The sequence below is a fragment of the Cladosporium halotolerans genome (assembly GCF_011745625.1).
Source record: "Cladosporium halotolerans strain TM138-S3 chromosome Unknown Sca25, whole genome shotgun sequence".
In the NCBI taxonomy this organism is placed as follows: Eukaryota; Fungi; Ascomycota; class Dothideomycetes; order Cladosporiales; family Cladosporiaceae; genus Cladosporium; species Cladosporium halotolerans.
In genome coordinates this window covers 104,277-120,948 of record NW_027191476.1, presented here as the reverse complement: position 1 = coordinate 120,948, position 16,672 = coordinate 104,277, and the positions used below count along the sequence as shown (strand labels likewise).

The window sequence follows — 16,672 nt, the reverse complement described above, 5'->3', positions numbered from 1 at the left end:
TCGGGGCGGTTCTGGAGGGGAAGAGCGCGGCTGCTGCAGGTTTATGGCGACATTCTCGTGCTGCCGCTGCGTAGGCCGATGCGTTCTTCCGGCATCACCGCCTCGCCGGCCTCGTTCTGCGTCTGGGAGTATGCATCCGCTGCGCTGTAGGGCTGGGCCTGGCGTTGTGCGTCGCCGTCGGGAGGAGCAGCCGTGCATGCTGTGGCAGCAGGCGCGCTGGTTCAGCGGGGTTGCCACGCAGCGCCGAGCATTGGAGGCGTGGCACTGCCCATCTGGACCGCGTTTCATTATGACGCCGTGCTATTTCAAATTCATATACATCACCTGCGCTGACTGCCTCGTGCTACCAAGCTAATAATAAGATGCACTTCCATCACACGTCTACCATTCGGTGGCATCAGCCTTCAAAACCTTCTTGAGATCCACCACCGTCGCCGAGAAGGGCGTGTGCAGGCCAAGCGCCCTGCCATCAAACGTCTCACCACCGTAAATCATCAGGTGGTCAGGCCTCTTCTTGAAGATCTGGATCGCACGACTGTACACTGCTCCCGCCGGCGTCGCGTGCTCCTCCCACTTGTCCGGATCACCTCCAGCCCTGTTCGTGAAAACGGAGCGCTTGTCGGCGTCGGACACCACAATGGTCCCCAGCGGCCCACCAACAGGGCTCCACACAACGTACGGCGACGCGTTCGGCGCGACTCCATTGATCACAATCGGTCTTCCCTCGCTTTTGCGGAAATCGAGCGGACTGTCTGCCATCACGTAATACACGGGGTAATTTACTCCATAGCTCGAGGAGTTGCCGATGGGCAGCTCGTGGACGAGAATCCACTTCTTGATCGGCTTGATGTAGTCGATGACAGTCATGCCCGGGCGGGCCTCGTACAGGTCGTACGCAACGTCGTTCACGACAGGTCCCCAGTGACGGAGGTCGCGTGAAGTCTGATGCGCGAGCTTTTGTCCGTGCTTCGGGTCTCGCTGGTCGGAGTAGTAAGCGACCAATTGGCCCTCGTATTGCCTGCGGAGCCCTCGTCAGCGACACTTCACTCGCATTGCTTGCTTCACTAGGATGCTTGTAACACGATGGCGACTTACAGGAGATATGGCTCCCAGATCGGATCCGCGCCGTTGGTAGTGTTGGGCCGTCCGCCCTCAGCGATATGGCTGACGAACTTCCAGCTTCTCGCCCTGTCGGTGCTGGCGTACAGATCGATTCTCGTGCCGTTGTTGCTCCAGCTGTTGCCCGAGCCTAGGATCGTGCCAGCGGGAAAGCCACCCAGCGGCTTCGTCAGTTCCGTCAGAGCAGGCTGCGCGCTGAAGCCCCAGCCATTGACCTGGTCCGTCAGGTTCGAGATGTACTTCCAGTTGGCGCCGCCGTCTTTGCTCTCGAAGACGGGGAAGTAGTTCGGGCTGTGGCCGGAGAGCGAGGAGGTGGCGATGATGGTGCCGTCTTGCAGTTCGGTGTAGCGTGGGTAGGTGATGCTTTCGGAGCCGGTCGTCTGGTAGATCGTGTTGTTGGTGAAGAAGCCCCATGGTCTTGGCTTGTTGTCGTGAGGGTGTGGGAAAGCAACCGACACCTGCGCGAGGAGCGCGGTCGCGATAAAGGAGACAAGCATTGTTGCTTACTTGCTGCCAGTAAGCTGGTTCGATGTGCTCTAATTGAGACTGGCCAAGACGACGCTCTCCCAGGATAACTTCAATTGATCTTTATACAAGTCTTGATCGCTACGCTAATGCATTACTACCTAGTGCTCCCGTTCTTTTCAGCCTGATTCATTATTACATTACCGACCCCTCTCATCAATCATTATTCAATCAACCGGGTTGCCGTGTCGACACTGGAAGGTGGTCGCTCTCTCGTGCAGACGCAACCCCTCTTCCCCACCATGCCGCAACGAACTCCGCCGGCTAAGCACGTCCAGTATCCCAAAAGGCCAAACGCCTCACTATAATCATGAACGCCTAGCGCCGCCGAAACAGCTGCATCCTGGTGACGCAGGACCTCGAAGCTTTTTCCCCAGCAGGCCGGCTGTTTTAGCCGCAACCCTCGGCGTGGCGTCTAGGGCTTTACCCGGGGGAGGCGCAACCGCAGATCCACCTGCACCTCGAAACGAACATCCTCGCTCTTCTCTCTTGCGACAAACACCTTAGATTCCGGAGTCCAGCGCGTCGATCGGCGTGTGCTCGTTGAACGCCCACCAGTCTCTGCATGTTTGGCTGACGGTGCTGGGCACCTTGACGTCCTTGTGGATCAATTCGGGGCTCTCGAGAATCTCAATGATCATTCCCAGGCTCAGGTGCCAGGCGATGTGGCAGTGGAACTAGATCTCTTGGTTAGCTTTACGTTCAGTCGGGGCGAAGGTCGTGGAACAACTTACGGGCCAGGCGCCGGGGTTGTCTTGGAACCATTGGATTACGAGGAAACCGTTCGCGCGGACGAGCTGTACGTCGCGGCGCTGCGGGTTGCTCGGGTTGATGATCGTGCCGTCCCAGTCGCCTTCGCCTTCGGCGAGCACGAAGATGTTGTGACCGTGGAGATGCATCTGGCGGGGTCGGTCAGTTTCCATTGATTCACTATTTATTGTAAAGCCCTCGATCACAACTTACCGGATGAGAGTTGCCATTGTTGTTCTTGATGATGAAGCGGACAGAGTCAACACTGCTGTCGTACTGGTAGACGTTGCGCTGGGTCGGGAAGTCGGTGTAACCCATCTTTGCGCGCAGCAGGATCGGATCGGAGTAGTCGACGGTGGCGGTGACGTTGTTCATCCACCACTTGCCGTGAGTGCCATTGCTGTGGCCTTCCATGCTGACGTCGACGGACTCGCCCGGCTCACCGGGGTCGAGAGCCATGACGGGGACAGTCTTTTCCAGCGGGTCGTTGAAGCAGTCAGAATTATCATAGCCGTCGTTAGGCGAAGAGAAGGGCAGCTGGCTGTCGTCGGCGTCTTCGTAATAGATGGCTGCTTTACCGACGTTCTGGCCGTCATTGGCCGCGCAGTCATGAGGAGCGACGGCGCGGAGCCAGTACGCACCTTGTGTGCTAGAAGTCTTGCCCTCGATGAGGACATCGGTACGCTGGCCGACACCGAGAGTGACAACGTCGGTTTCATAGGGCTGGATTTCGACGTAATCGTTGGCCATGACTTTCAGCTTATGGCCATCGAGAGACACCTTGAGCAGCGACTCGGCCGAGGTGTTGATCAAACGCAGACGGTGGGTTTTGCCAGAGGTGAGGTTGAACCTCGCAATGGGAGCCTGCTCGCAGTCCCTACCGTCGGCATAGTCGCAGTCGTAGGGGTTCTTCCCGTTGATGAGAATGTTCTTGGAGTATGGGTACTGCGGGTTCTCGGACAGAGGCTTGGCGAGGTTCCCAAGCAGGTCCTCATAGTATTCGTGGTACCAATCAGTCAGCTGAGCAGGGCCAAGGTCAATGTCGTAAGAGCTCGAGTTGGGACCGTAGATGATCATCGGACCGTTGAGGCCGCTCGCGAACTGAGAGCTATAGTGGCTGTGCCAGTACGATGAGCCGTACAGTTCTGCAGGGAAAGAGTAGGTGAAGCTCTCCCCTGGGGCGATTGGGCAGATCGAAACGCCAGGAACGCCATCGTAGGGCTGGCTGCCTTTTTGCAAGATGCCGTGCCAATGAATGCCAGTTCCTTCGTCCGCAATGTTGTTGGTCAGCTTGACCTGAATCGTATCACCCCAGTTTGCCTCGATCGCTGGGCCAGGGTATTGTCCATTCACGAGTAGACACGTCGTATTGACACCATCTGGAGCACAAGACTGCTTGCTGACTTCCCAGTCGTAGCTACGGACCACGCCGGTGATAGGGTAGTCAGTGTAGTAGTTTGTGTCCGCGTTCCTCAAGCCCCAAGGTTTGCCGGCAGGTAGTGGCTGTAAAGCGTTAGGATAGCTCCTTTCCCGTATCAGGTGTCTGTGAACGCACATTGTTTTTCATGAACCATGGCAAATGGTCTGCTTGCTTTGAACCCAGCGATGAGTATGAGTTGTGCGACCACTTATCGAAGCCGGACCAAGGAACGTCCTGTGCCATAGCGAGTGTAGCCAAAGAGGCAACGGACAAGATCGGGGAGACCATTGTCGACAAGGGCAGTGCAGTAGCGACTGTATGAGCTGCAAAAAGCGCGTACCGAAGATCGCCAGGTGGAAAGGCGGCGCTCTACTATTTGAAGTGCCATCGCTGCAACGATTCATTCCTCGGGCCTTTTGCACTATCAGCCTAGCTCTATCCACGATTGACAGCCCTGGACGGAAGCAGTGCAAACTCTCTGCGTAGTGACGCGTGAAAGGACAGCATCCCGGTGCCCTTGCATATGCGAGCCAACACTCTGCCGCTCCCTCTACCAGTGTCACGCCGCTCGTCCGACTCCCCGTCTGCATGCCAGAGACGCCAACCTAGCTTGGACGAGGATCATGGCCCTCCGCGGGCTCCAAGGCCACTCGGCTAGCCATTAGCATCGGTTTCTTAAGCCGGTAAAGCCAACGCCGGCAAGTAGAGCCGTTTCGTTGATGTAAAGAAGGTCACAGTGACTAGGCGTTCCAAGGTGAGCGACGGGATGAAGCCCGCCGAGGCCCACAATTCGCGTGCAGTGGACGTCAAGACATCTGCTTCGGACGATAAGACGCGATAGAGTGGAGACGATCGGCATAGATCCAACTTGCAACCAGCCATTGGCGTTAACCTTGCCCTGTCAACCTCTTTGTTTTTGAAACAAGTTGCCACGGCATGCTTGCAAGCTAGCGGTGGCGATGGACATGCCTGTCGATTCTGATGGACCGCGTTCGATTATCCAGTCAAAGCACCTCTACATTGGATTTCGGTCCGAGAGTTTCCGTTATATGGAGTTTGTTACTGAATAGCCACATCATCGACGGGGCAACGCTGTTGTGAGGCTGTCAAGATCAAAGTCGCTAGTGGTCTGTACCGTCGAGCAAGGCCTCAACGCTCCGGCGGACGATGGCTGACGGCTGCTGCTGCCGAGAGATCGCCCATACCCTTGGAAAAAAAATCTTGGAGTTAGCGCAGCCTTGCAGGCAAGACAGTGTCTCACACCGGGATGCATAGAGGACATGCACGAAAGAGTGGTATGGTATGCAGCTGCGGCACACGGCGATCCGCCGTGCTGTCAAGCCCGCGGACGAAGCGAGAGCACCAAGCCTCACCAACCTCCGCCGAGCTCTGCCTTGGCCCTGTCCTTCGACTTCACCTCGACAACCACGCGGCCACCAGTCATGTCGTTTCGATGAGCCGTCGTTATTTTGTCACGTTTGTGATGTTAGCGGTACGCTAGAATATGAGTCTGCATGTCTGGCATTGATTGAGCTATTTCCGGAGTGCGCGACTCCCGGCTCGCCAGCCACTTCTTCGTCCGTGACGGCCCAGATGGAGTTCAGTCCGAAATCTGCAAACGTGCGCCCAACCACCCAGAAGCGAGCCGCAGGTCTGCCAGGCGGATCTCAACATCCCGGGGGCTTTTTCGATCAATAGCTTCAACCTTGCAGGCGATTGAAACGAGGCAATCCATCAATGGCCTGATGTATACACGAGCAAATATATCTTAACGGATTGGCCCGCCTGACGCCACACCGTACAAGGGCGATTCTTGTTCGAACTACAAGGCTTCTTGCTTTCTCACATGTTGATCGCAGACCCTTCTTTGTGCCGCTCAACATAATACCGGCTCAGCAGGCTATAATACAGCAGAGACTGACCATCTTAGGGTTAGGGTTGGGGTAAGCGACTGCACCATAGGACCTGTGACCTTGCCTCCGACGATCTAGCCCGGCCTCGGAATCTGCATCTTCTCAAGAAGTGAACGACAAAGATTATTCAGGTATTACTCATATGTATTTGGAAGCCCTGTGTGTTGTTGTTCGTTCTAGAAAGACCCAAAATGCGATGCCAGCATTGGGGAGATGAAAGGCCAACACAGGTCACACTCAATGCGCACAGAACATTGCAATCGAACCCAGCAGTCATCATTCAGACTCACTACACTATCAACACTATCAGCGTATCCTCATAAGTCTGAGAGACGAAAGCAATTTCCAGAGACCAGCTCCTATTAAACACTATGTACTGATGGGGCTTCTAACTCCTTTTCTCATCGATCGCACGACTATCCAAGCAAATACAAACAGCAAAACACCTCCCAAAACCGCCAAAGCTATGACAACCCACATCTGAACCCGCAACCAGCCAAAACAGCACGGACAACAGACATTCATCCCGCACCCATCACTCCGCATTCCTCAATCCCTCTTCAAACTCCCTCTGAGCACCACGAGTCCGCTGTAGCACCGGCAGCGGCACAGTAAGACCATCGCCATGCCCGACACTCCCCGAAGCAGCAGCAGCAACAGACTGCTCACTCAGCGGCGCGCTGTGGCTCGAGCTCTCAGCACCCTTCCTACGCTTAGCAACGGATCTGGTCTCGTGAATCTTCTCGTCGGATTCAGTGTCTGATCTGCAGCGCTTCGGACCAGCACCGCTGCTGTTGCTTGACGATGGCGTGGCAGAAGGCGTGGTTGGAGAGTTGCTGTCCAGCGGAGCACCACGCTCCAGGGCAGCGGATGTAGCAGACCTAGTCGTCATTCCGTGGCTCGACGAGCCGTTTGAGCCCGGCGTCAGCAATTGCTGTTGGACCGTGGCATTAGCGTCGTTAGGGGAGCCGAGTTGCGGAGAGGGCAGATCCTCTGGGGTTGGAACGGCGTGTGCCTGTGGAGGAGTCTGACGGGTAGGCGTCAAGCGGAGCATGCGCTTTGGCGGTGGGCGCGGGTTGCCTTGGTGTAGGCCGGGGGTGTTGTTGGGGCTCGGGACTGTGGTGTCGGAGTGGATGGGAGCGCTGAAAGGCATGGTGGTTTGATTTTCTTTGGTTCGTTTGATTGGTCAGGGGTGGTGAAGTAAAAGGTGACAAATGGAACAAGAGATTGCAAGGAATGCTTTTTTTTTTTCGTTGGTGTGAAAGTCGAATTGAAGTATGAGGACCGGCCTGGAGAGAAAGGAAGGGAGATGAAGGAGGGTGTGGGAGGGGATTAAGTAGGGAGCTGAGAGAAGTGATGTGTTTGTGAAGTGAGACGGGGTTGAGGTTTTCGGCGGGCATTGCTGGGTGAGGCGCTGCCGTACCTGCTGACTGTTGACCAATCTCTCACGCAAGACGCAGAGGTTCGAGCTATTTAGGACGAGACAGTCCGGCTACTCGCATATCTGTGGCGAAAAGGCACGACATCATCCTCATGTTACCCATGATGCCATGGGTTCATTAAAGCCAGGTCCTGCCTCAGAATAATGCACACATGGCGGACCGCTCCTGTTTTACCTTCTCCTTTGAAGTCAGATTGGCAGAAAAGGAACGCCTGCAGACAGCCGTCCGAAAAGCAGAGACATGCCTGGATCGTGGCGTGAACGACATCGCGAGGTGAGGCTGACGGAATCTCTTTTCGGTCTGTGGAAATAGTGGTATCAATTTTTTTGTCCGCTTCGAGACTCAAGAGTCTCACATGTGTCTACTTTTGTAATCAGGCAACGCCGCAATTTTCCCATCCGCGACCAAACGCCACAGCTATGCCACGCGACATGACACCTGCTCGTCAATGCGTATATGCATGTATCCTAGAAACATAACCATCGTCATAGCTCGCAAACTCAAGCCTTCTCCTCAGGCTTCTCGCTCGAAGTCGTCAGGTTGTTGTGCGTCATGCTGACAGGAATAGTCACGTCCTGGATAGGCGGCAGGAGAGTCCTGGCGGCCTGACGCGCGCTCTGTGCCAGAACAGCGTCCATGATGACCAGCGCGGCCATGCTCTCGACAATGGGAACGGCGCGAGGGATGACGCAGGGGTCGTGGCGGCCCTTGGCCTCGAGCACGCCGTTTGCCTCGTCGTAGGTCGCGGTCTGCTGCGCCTGGCCGATCGTCGCGGCGGGCTTGAAGGCGACGGTGAAGTAGATCGGCGCGCCGTTCGTGATGCCGCCCTGGATGCCGCCGGAGTTGTTGGTCTTGGTCGTCAGGCGCGGGCGCGTCACGCCGGGGCGCAGAGGGTCGGTCGTCGAGGGCGCCTTGATGAAGGGGTCGTTGTGGATGGAGCCAGGCACGCTGCAGCCGCCGAAGCCGGAGCCGATCTCGAAGCCCTTCGTGGCCGGGATGGAGAGCATGGCGTGCGCGAGGGTCGCCTCGAGCTTGTCGAAGCACGGCTCACCGAGGCCTGAGGGGCAGTTGCGGATTACGCAGGTCACGGTGCCGCCGATGCTGTCGTTCTTGTCCCTGAACTCCTCGATCAGAGATGCCATTCTCTTGCCTGCCTCGGCATCGGGGCAGCGGATTGGCAGGTTCGCGTCCACCTCGTTGCGCGAGATCTTGCCGATGAGGTCCAGGAACTCCGGGTTTGTGCTCGGTGTAGGGTGCTCCCTGGTCGGAGGGAACAGGTGCTCGGGACCGACGCTGTTGGTGAAAGCAACAATCTCCACGCCGTGCGCGACTGTGAGGTACTTCTCGGCGATCGCGCCGGCCGCAACTCTGCCAATCGTCTCTCTTGCACTGCTCCTTCCACCGCCAGAGCTAGCCTTGACACCGTACTTCTCCAGGTATGTCCAGTCCGCGTGGCTGGGTCGGGGGAACATGTCCATGGTGCTGCTGCCGTAGTCCTTGGGTCTTTGGTCCTGGTTCATGACGCGCAGGCCGATCGGGGTGCCCAGGGTAACGCCGAACTCAGTGCCAGACTGGATCTCGACTCTGTCCTTCTCATCTCTAGGTGTTGTGAGGGCGCTCTGCCCAGGACGGCGGCGGGTCATCTGAGGTTGGATGTCATCTTCGGTGAGCTTGAGGCCCGGAGGCACGCCGTCGACGATGGCGCCGACACTCTTGCCGTGCGACTCTCCGTAGGTTGTGACACGGAAGTATTGGCCGAAGGTCGACATGTTGGTGGTGCTGTATGGGTGAACGATGTATGGGTCGCAGCGAAGAAGAGCAGAGCTGCTGCAGTAGTCACAAACAATGGGTGGATCGCGCCAATGGGTGACGCCAGTAATTTGAGTCTGTGAGTCGACTTTCAGGCCCCTCCAGACTTTTTAGTGGGGTACATCGTCGCGGTTTCGGCGCCTTGGAGATCGCCGACGCCAGTTCTTGAACTAATTCCGCCCTTGGTCGGAGAGCTACAAGAAACAAGAAATAGGGAGTTTAAGTTGAACGGAGGTCAGCCGTGATATCATTAGCATTAATATAGGAAGCGGGTATCAGATGCTGCTACGGGAGAAGGAAATAGGAATGAAGAATCATGATAAACTCCCGAAAATGCTCAAGCCTGCCATGCGATCTCCAACCCGGCACGCCGTGTACTGTCCAGCTCCATCGCTCCAAGGCGAAACACTCTCACACAGCACCACTGCCCTGCGAGTTGTGACTACTCCTCCTACCCGCCGCCACAAGAGTTTCCGCTGCGCTAGCCCGGTCTTCATAAATTCGCCTGAGGTCATCCACGCTTGCCTTCCGAAGATTCAACTTGCTCGGCTGCAGTGTGTTGCCATGCTGCGAGCTGCCGTTGGCCGACTCCATGGAAGCCATTCGTTTCACGATGCCAGTGCTGGTCGATCTGAGCTTGGGCATGCCGTTCCTGAATTCGTCGGAAGCGGAGAGCATCGCTATCGAGGTTGGCTCGTGAGACCGCGGACGATGAGGGATGATCGGCTTCGCAAGGGTCGGGATGCCTTGCTGATTAGCCCGCGACGCTGGCCAGACCGGTTTGCGGAAGACCGTCTCGTCATTCGTCTGCGCCTTTTCATTCTCCTGAAATGCGCCTGGTGCGGACATTGGCTCTGGAATAGACGACCCTTGTGACGAAGCGGACGATGCTCGTTGCGCAGCTAGATGCGCGAGATGCGCGGAGGTTGCTGCAGAGGCGCTCCTTGCTACGCCTGACGCGAGCCCGTCGTCATGGTGACTTACCAGCGCCTTTCGTTTGGGCACCTCAAGATGGTGCAACTCGGCAGCGGGCATGGCATGTGCTTTCTTCTCATCTATGCCATATCCATGAGATTGCAGTGAGCCATGTGTCAGGCTATCCGCAGACGTGTACCCATCTGGTGAGTTTCCGACTGGCGAAACCTTCTCGTTGTCGCCAAACAGTGTGGAATAGCGAGGTGGCTCGGGTGCCGGCTTGCGCTTTGGTATGGGAGGATGGCGTTCTTCCCGTGGCCTACTGGACGAGTAGGCAGAAACGGATCGCCCGAGCGGTCGAGGTGGTAATGTCGGCGCTCGTTCCAATTCGATATAATCATCGCCAGTCGGAGATTCTGCATCGAGGAGGTGTACTTTGTGGCTTCCATCGTCCGCTGAGTGTTCCGCGAATTGCTGCTTTGACCTAGGTTCGTCCAGGGGATCTTCGTATTCCTTGGCATCACGAGGAGCCTGGATATCCTTCCAGAAGTCGTCGCTACCAATGCCCAGTCGCTGTTGCAGTTCTTTCCAGGATTCGATGGCCACTTGCAAGATTCGTCGGATCACGCTTGTCATTTTGGCATCTTCGAGCTGGTTCGAGCCGCATACCAACGTCATGGCAAAGCAGATGGCCAGGTTGTTTGCATCCATCTTGTTCTCTGGCTCACGGGCCGCCACCGTCGATAGTAAAGGAAGCAAATGTCTGAGGAGGATCTCTCGGCTAGTCACGCTCAAAGGCGACTGCTTGGAGTTCAAGGAGAGCATACTCTCGAGATCTTCGAGTGTAATCTGAACGTCCGGGCTCCCGAATTGTTCACGTATGATGGAGTAACTTGACTCTGGGAAGATCGGGTCCCGAAGCTCCCGATACCATGTCTTGATGAGAGAGGCGGCAGAATGCACACCGTATGCGTCCTCAATCTTGACTTCGCTCACCAGGGCCGGGTCCACACCAGGCTCCACGAAAGTTGCGCCGACCTCTTTCCAGATGATGTACATCTGCCCCCTGTCATAAGCTTCCCTCAAAACTCCCGTGAGCACCGTATGCGGTGGGATTCGAAACAAGCCTTCAGTTCTCACGTTTACTGGCAGGAGGATGAAGCTGGTGGTTTCTCGAAGAACTCGTGGTAATCTGGACTTGCCAGACTCTGGATTCGTGGGCAGAGGGTGGTTCGCCGTGAACGCACGCCGGCCGCTGGCATAGGGCACGTCGATATCCGGACATAATTTCCTGTCATGTACATACACAACGGGAGGGATGAGCAGCCTCTCAATTGGTATGAGCATAGCCAGCCCAGTGAGAGTGTTGACATGTACGATCTTGCGCCTGAACTTCGGTGACACAACGGTGCCGAACACGTTCACGAGCACCCGCACCCATGTCCTCGGGTGGACGATGTAGAGCTTCTGTAGCTTCTTCCGTGTTGCTCTGCTAAGCACCTGGTACGCTTGCAAATACCAGCCCACTCCGGGTCCCTGCTTTTTCTCTGTCGTGGCACCTTCCGGCTGACCACCTGCGAAGAAGATGATCTCATATTCAGTCCCGCTTATAAGTTCGTCCTCCTCGGGTAGTCTTGCGAGCACGTAGGGCAGGAGGCTGTTATAGTCGACCTCGGAAGCATCGGGGAAAGCGGCAGCATTGACAATGTAGACTGGAAGCCCGGCTTCGGACGGCAGAGGAGATTTGTGTATGATCGAAGCAGCTAGTGAGGCGAGTTGGGGATCGAAGTCGGTAGAGTTTTGCGCAGGTGGTACGGTTGTGAGGGAGTTGCTCCTAGACCTCGCGCCTCGGCGGTGGGTGACAGACGCAAGGGCGGATCGCATGGTGAGAGAGTAAGGTATGAATGTGACGAACGAGCAGCTACGACATGCTGCGGTGGAAGAAGTGCACCCTCGTGGACGTTGTCGTGCGCGGCCAGTAAGCCGATCTAGCCAGGCACGGCCTAGGTGACGACGTCGCCCGCGAGTTTTTCCCTGGAAGCCTGAAGTGGGCTGACTAGAAATGGCCAGGGGTCCAGAGAGGTGGCAATGCGTAGAATAAGGTGGTCTGCAGAGCAGGCGAAGAGTGGCAGATAACAATGAGGGGTGGTCTGGTGTTCACAATGGAGCGTTGCCCTTGCGACCCTCCAGTAAACACGCCCGCACCCACCGACCAAGCGTTCGCTAGCGCTCGGACGCCTGCAGGAAGGAATCGCAGAGGCGGGCGGACGAGTGCGGCAGGCGGCGCGGCACTGTCTGCGCGCCGGCCCGCCGGCTTATCGCGCGTGGGCGCCGATAAGGGGCCGATAGTCGGCGCGCGCGGGACAAATATCTGAGAACTTTGGGGGCGTGGCGCGGGGCTTGGTGTGTGCGACTCACGACGACTGCGGGATTGCTTGACTCATATTATTGCGCCGCCGACGCCCTGTGTACCTGTACATAAACGCCGAGAGTCACGTTTTTCTGTGCTCTCCGAGTCCACACAGCAGCAACACCCCCCAAACACACCGGCAAGATGTGTGGTATTTTCGCGTGTCACAGGTACGCCGCTGCGCCCTCCACCGCCGCCCATTGAAATGCGCTGACCAACTGCCACCTCCAGCCATCCCGATGTGCAGAAGTTCAGGCCCACGGCCATTCGCATGGGCAAGCAGGTCAAGCACCGCGGCCCGGATTGGAGCGGCAACCACATCGCCAACAACACCATCCTCGTCCACGAGCGCTTGAGCATCGTCGGTGTCGGTATGTGGAGAGCACCAGAAATCGCCAATTGGTACTCAATCGCAACATGGATGCTAACGTCTCTCAGAGTCTGGCGCCCAGCCTATCGTCAGCGACGATGAGACCGTCTCCCTCGCCGTCAACGGTGAGATCTACAACCACAAGATCCTCCGCAAGCAGCTCTCAAAAACCTACCCTTTCAAGAGCTTGTCCGACTGCGAGGTCATCATTCCCCTGTACCAAGAGCATGGAATCGATACCCCCAAATACCTCGACGGCATGTTCAGCTGGGTCCTGCACGACAAGAAGCTCGACCGCGTCATCGCCGCCAGAGACCCTATCGGCATCACCACTTTCTACATGGGCCGTTCCTCGCAGACTCCCGGCGCCGTCTACTTCGCCTCTGAGCTGAAGTGCCTCCACCCCGTCTGCGACTCCATTCAGAGCTTCCCTCCTGGCCACGTCTACGACAGCAAGACCGACTCCCTCACCCGCTACTACAACCCCAAGTGGCTAGTTGAGCCCTCCAACGTCCCCACCAACCCGATCGACTACAAGCTTTTGAGAGAGACTTTCGAGCGCTCCGTAAGAAAGAGACTGATGGCTGAGGTTCCTTATGGTGTCCTTCTCTCTGGTGGTTTGGATAGCTCGCTCGTTGCTTCCATTGCCCAGCGCGAGACTCTGAGACTGCAGCGCGAGTACGCGAAGCAGATCAGGGAGTCCGGCGCAAACACTCCTACCGCCTACGGTAGCCCCCTCAACCCTGGAATTATGAACGGCACCACGGCGCAGCCTGAGGAGCTTTCTGGTATTGACGAAAACTACCACCTCAACTCCATTCCCCTTCTCTCGCAGCTCAACAGTTTCTCCATCGGTCTGCCCGGCTCTCCCGACGGCGTCGCTGCCGCCGAGGTGGCCCGTTTCCTCGGCACCAAGCACCACTCCATGACTTTCACCATCCAGGAAGGTCTGGACGCCCTTTACGATGTCATTTTCCACCTCGAGTCTTACGACGTCACCACCATCCGCGCCTCAACACCCATGTTCCTGCTCTCCCGCAAGATCAAGGCCATGGGTGTCAAGATGGTCCTTTCTGGCGAGGGCTCTGACGAGGCCTTCGGTGGCTACCTCTACTTCCACAACGCGCCCGACAAGAAGGCCTTCCACGAGGAGACCGTGCGTAGGGTCAAGAACCTGCACTTGGCCGACTGCCTGCGCGCCAACAAGTCCACCTCCGCATGGGGTGTCGAAGCCCGCGTTCCCTTCCTCGACAAGGAGTTCCTCGACGTCGCTATGAACATCGACCCCGAGGAGAAGCTGATCAAGAAGGACCAGGGCCGCATCGAGAAGTACATCATGCGCAAGGCCTTCGACACCACCGGCGAGCCCGGCGCCAAGCCCTACCTCCCCGACCACATCCTGTGGCGACAGAAGGAGCAGTTCTCCGACGGCGTCGGCTACGGCTGGATCGACGGCCTCAAGGACGAGGCCAAGAAGATGGTCACCGACGAGCAGATGGTCGAGGCCACCATCCGCAAGGACAAGCCCCACTGGGGCGACGACATCCCCGACTCCAAGGAGGCCTACTGGTACCGCTGCATGTTCGACGAGCACTTCCCGCCCCAGTGCGCCGGCACCGTCGAGAGGTGGACGCCCACCTGGAGCAAGCAGACCGACCCCTCCGGCCGCGCCATCGCTTCCCACGATGCTGCTTACAAGCCTGGTGAGGGCAAGTAGAGTAGAGAAAAGATTATATAGGTTGGGTAGAAATGGGCGAGGAGACGTCGCCGCCACCTTTTAGACTTTCAACGCTGTCATGTATAGATGCCAAATTCCTTCACGTCACCTCTTTTTGTTCCTGTTTGTACGCTTATTAGCGCTTGACATTACCTTTATCTCCGTCAAGGACGTGCCCTGACTGAGTTCTGAAGGAATCAGCGCATCTATGCCACGTACATCACGAAGTTGGGCCCCCACAAACACTCCGATTGGGCGCAACAGACTAATTCATCAATTTCGATACACTTGTCATTTTGCTTGCAGTATGGCTACTCCGAATACATCCTGACGCACGCGGGCCGCCGAAACCCTCGCAATCATCTCCGCACCCAGCCAAACCGGCCCTGCCCCAGAAATGAAACTAAAACGCCCCAAAACTCCATCACACGCCAGCGCCCATGCGAGGAAGCCCCCCGTCACCTCCCCAGCCCAGCAACTGCTCACCGCGTCTCCGAATAGTCATTAAGCGCAACGCACACCGCCCCGCGATGGTGCCCGTTGTACTGACGGATAATCAGCTTGCTCTGCAACTCCCACAGCCGCGCGTAGTGGTCCGAGCACGCGGTGACCAGGTACGCCGAGTCCGCGCTGAACGCGCAGTCCCACACCCACCGCTGGTGCCCGTCCAGCTCCTGCTCCAGCTCGAAGCCCTCGTCTTCGCCGGTGCCGTTGCCGTCGGAGTTCAGGGCGGCCTTTTGGGCGCGCTCCAGGTCCACTTGCCAGATTCGCGCCGTGTGGTCCGCGCTGCAGGTCGCGAGGTGTCGGACGTCTGGGGAGAGGAGCACGCGCGTGATGTAGGTGCCATGGGCGCGGTATTTGGTTACCGGGATGAGGGTTGTGACGTCGCGGACGGTGACGAGGCGCCAGACGAAGACGGAGCCGTGCACGCTGTTGCTGACGGCTGCGCAGAGGAGGGAGCCGTCGGTGGCGACGGTCACGGAGGCCACGGACTTGTCGTCTTCGGGCACGAGCTGGTGGCTGCATTTGTTCTCGCCGAGGTCCCAGATGCGCACGTTGCCGCCGCGATCGCAGGAGATTAGTTCGCCTTGGTTGGGGTGGATGACGACGTCGTTGACGGGCACGCCGTGCGAGTAGTTGCGCTGGATGTGCCCACTGCGTGTGTCCCAGATTTTGACGGTCCCTGTTCGCTGATGTCAGTAGCCTTCAGATTGTGCATGGGTATAGCGTGATTCACCATCTTCAGAGCTTGTTACCATCCATTTGCCTTCGCAGTGGAATGCGACGCCTGTGATATTCCCCGTGTGACCCTCAAATGTGAGGACAGCGGCGGGATTTGTTGATCTGATGTCGTATAGCTTGACAGTGTGGTGACCGGCTGCTGCCAGAAATCTCTTGTCTGGTGAAATGCATAGGCGATTCACCTGCGAATCGGGGTGAGGGATTGTTCTTGAGCAGATGCCGCTCAGGGCTTCCCAGAATCTAGATAGACAAGCTGATCAGCAACTGTCGCGTTGACTGCATACAGCTCCAAAAGTTGCCGAGGGAGGAAGCCTGAATTCCTGTGCGATACATGGGCGAGACCGGTAGTTGCAATGTCTTCCTGAGGTCAACTGCATCGAGCGTCGCGATCCTTCAGCATCAATTGTTGGATCTTGTCCGTCGACGAAGCATTCCAAACATTCCAGGAAACCTCTAGTTCGAGACATGCGGTCTCTCGCAAGCGGTAAAAAGCCAATTGCAAGAGGAGGCCGGCCGTCACTTCCGTCGTTCTCGTTGAAGAATACACCGTGCTCGGGCCCCAAAAGCGTATGAAAACCCAAATGCGCGAATTGAAGATCCAGGGCCGTGTATATAAGAGCTCGCGCATGTCGTGCAACCACGGATCCTTTGTCCGTAGATTGAAAGAAACAATTTGGCTGATAATAAACCTACCTGATTGTGTGGTCATAGCCCGCTTGAAGCACGTTAGTGGAAGTCTTCAACACATGCCTGAGGAGAACACTGACCCGTGCAAAGAATGACACTCATGCTGCCTCGACCTCTCCCATGCCAGGAGACGGCGTTTGCTGATGGAGGTGGCTGATGGCTGATTCAGCCAGGGAGGCGACGTCGCTGCGTGCCGCCTTCTACGTCGATGCTTCGTGTCTGGTATGGTGTGTTCGTCCAGCTCCAGCTCCGTCACATGCAAAGTCGTGTGGTCGGCTGGCGTTTCTTCGAAGCGCGGTCCTCGCGCAAACTGCCCTGTCTGCAATCGAGAGGATCGAGCCCACTCGCGTGTC

General features: G+C 57.1%; 6 protein-coding genes across 6 annotated transcripts; 1 reads left to right on the top strand and 5 right to left on the bottom strand.

Annotated features, from left to right (window-relative positions):
• Positions 1-381: 381 nt before the first annotated feature.
• On the bottom strand, positions 382-1,616 carry WHR41_07002 (uncharacterized protein; the record flags this gene model as incomplete). Its single annotated transcript, XM_069375607.1, has 2 exons — positions 382-1,018; positions 1,096-1,616. 2 exons carry the CDS (start codon positions 1,614-1,616, stop codon positions 382-384), a joined length of 1,158 nt encoding a protein of 385 aa, XP_069227724.1.
• Positions 1,617-1,681: 65 nt separating this feature from the next.
• WHR41_07001 (uncharacterized protein) lies at positions 1,682-4,991 on the bottom strand. Its single transcript, XM_069375606.1, has 4 exons — positions 3,950-4,991; positions 2,608-3,897; positions 2,379-2,543; positions 1,682-2,321 (listed from the first exon to the last, which is right to left on the bottom strand). The coding sequence occupies exons 1-4, from the start codon at positions 4,100-4,102 to the stop codon at positions 2,148-2,150; spliced, it is 1,782 nt and encodes a 593-aa protein (XP_069227733.1). The 5' UTR covers positions 4,103-4,991; the 3' UTR covers positions 1,682-2,147.
• Positions 4,992-7,669: 2,678 nt separating this feature from the next.
• On the bottom strand, positions 7,670-8,938 carry aro-2 (Chorismate synthase aro-2; the record flags this gene model as incomplete). Its single annotated transcript, XM_069375605.1, has 1 exon — positions 7,670-8,938. One exon carries the CDS (start codon positions 8,936-8,938, stop codon positions 7,670-7,672), a length of 1,269 nt encoding a protein of 422 aa, XP_069227734.1.
• Positions 8,939-9,389: 451 nt separating this feature from the next.
• Positions 9,390-11,777, bottom strand: WHR41_06999 (uncharacterized protein; the record flags this gene model as incomplete). Its single annotated transcript, XM_069375604.1, has 1 exon — positions 9,390-11,777. The coding sequence occupies one exon, from the start codon at positions 11,775-11,777 to the stop codon at positions 9,390-9,392; it is 2,388 nt and encodes a 795-aa protein (XP_069227707.1).
• Positions 11,778-12,302: 525 nt separating this feature from the next.
• Positions 12,303-14,498, top strand: WHR41_06998 (uncharacterized protein). The gene is made up of 3 exons (XM_069375603.1): positions 12,303-12,473; positions 12,535-12,674; positions 12,742-14,498. The coding sequence occupies exons 1-3, from the start codon at positions 12,448-12,450 to the stop codon at positions 14,388-14,390; spliced, it is 1,815 nt and encodes a 604-aa protein (XP_069227706.1). The 5' UTR covers positions 12,303-12,447; the 3' UTR covers positions 14,391-14,498.
• Positions 14,499-14,655: 157 nt separating this feature from the next.
• Positions 14,656-16,657, bottom strand: WHR41_06997 (uncharacterized protein). The gene is made up of 4 exons (XM_069375602.1): positions 16,400-16,657; positions 16,326-16,347; positions 15,628-15,872; positions 14,656-15,573 (listed from the first exon to the last, which is right to left on the bottom strand). The coding sequence occupies exons 1-4, from the start codon at positions 16,419-16,421 to the stop codon at positions 14,873-14,875; spliced, it is 990 nt and encodes a 329-aa protein (XP_069227709.1). The 5' UTR covers positions 16,422-16,657; the 3' UTR covers positions 14,656-14,872.
• Positions 16,658-16,672: the final 15 nt, after the last annotated feature.

Coding starts and splice junctions, on each gene's coding strand:
- WHR41_07001 (XM_069375606.1), bottom strand. CDS start 4,102: ATGGTCTCCCCGATCTTGTCCGTTGCCTCTTTGGCTACACTCGCTATG. Junction 3,898..3,949: donor CATGGTTCATGAAAAACAAT/GTGCGTTCACAG, acceptor AACGCTTTACAG/CCACTACCTGCCGGCAAACC. Junction 2,322..2,378: donor ACAACCCCGGCGCCTGGCCC/GTAAGTTGTTCC, acceptor CAAGAGATCTAG/TTCCACTGCCACATCGCCTG.
- WHR41_06998 (XM_069375603.1), top strand. CDS start 12,448: ATGTGTGGTATTTTCGCGTGTCACAG. Junction 12,474..12,534: donor GGTATTTTCGCGTGTCACAG/GTACGCCGCTGC, acceptor TGCCACCTCCAG/CCATCCCGATGTGCAGAAGT. Junction 12,675..12,741: donor CTTGAGCATCGTCGGTGTCG/GTATGTGGAGAG, acceptor AACGTCTCTCAG/AGTCTGGCGCCCAGCCTATC.
- WHR41_06997 (XM_069375602.1), bottom strand. CDS start 16,421: ATGAGTGTCATTCTTTGCACGG. Junction 16,348..16,399: donor GAGTGTCATTCTTTGCACGG/GTCAGTGTTCTC, acceptor ACGTGCTTCAAG/CGGGCTATGACCACACAATC. Junction 15,574..15,627: donor GGTAACAAGCTCTGAAGATG/GTGAATCACGCT, acceptor ATCAGCGAACAG/GGACCGTCAAAATCTGGGAC.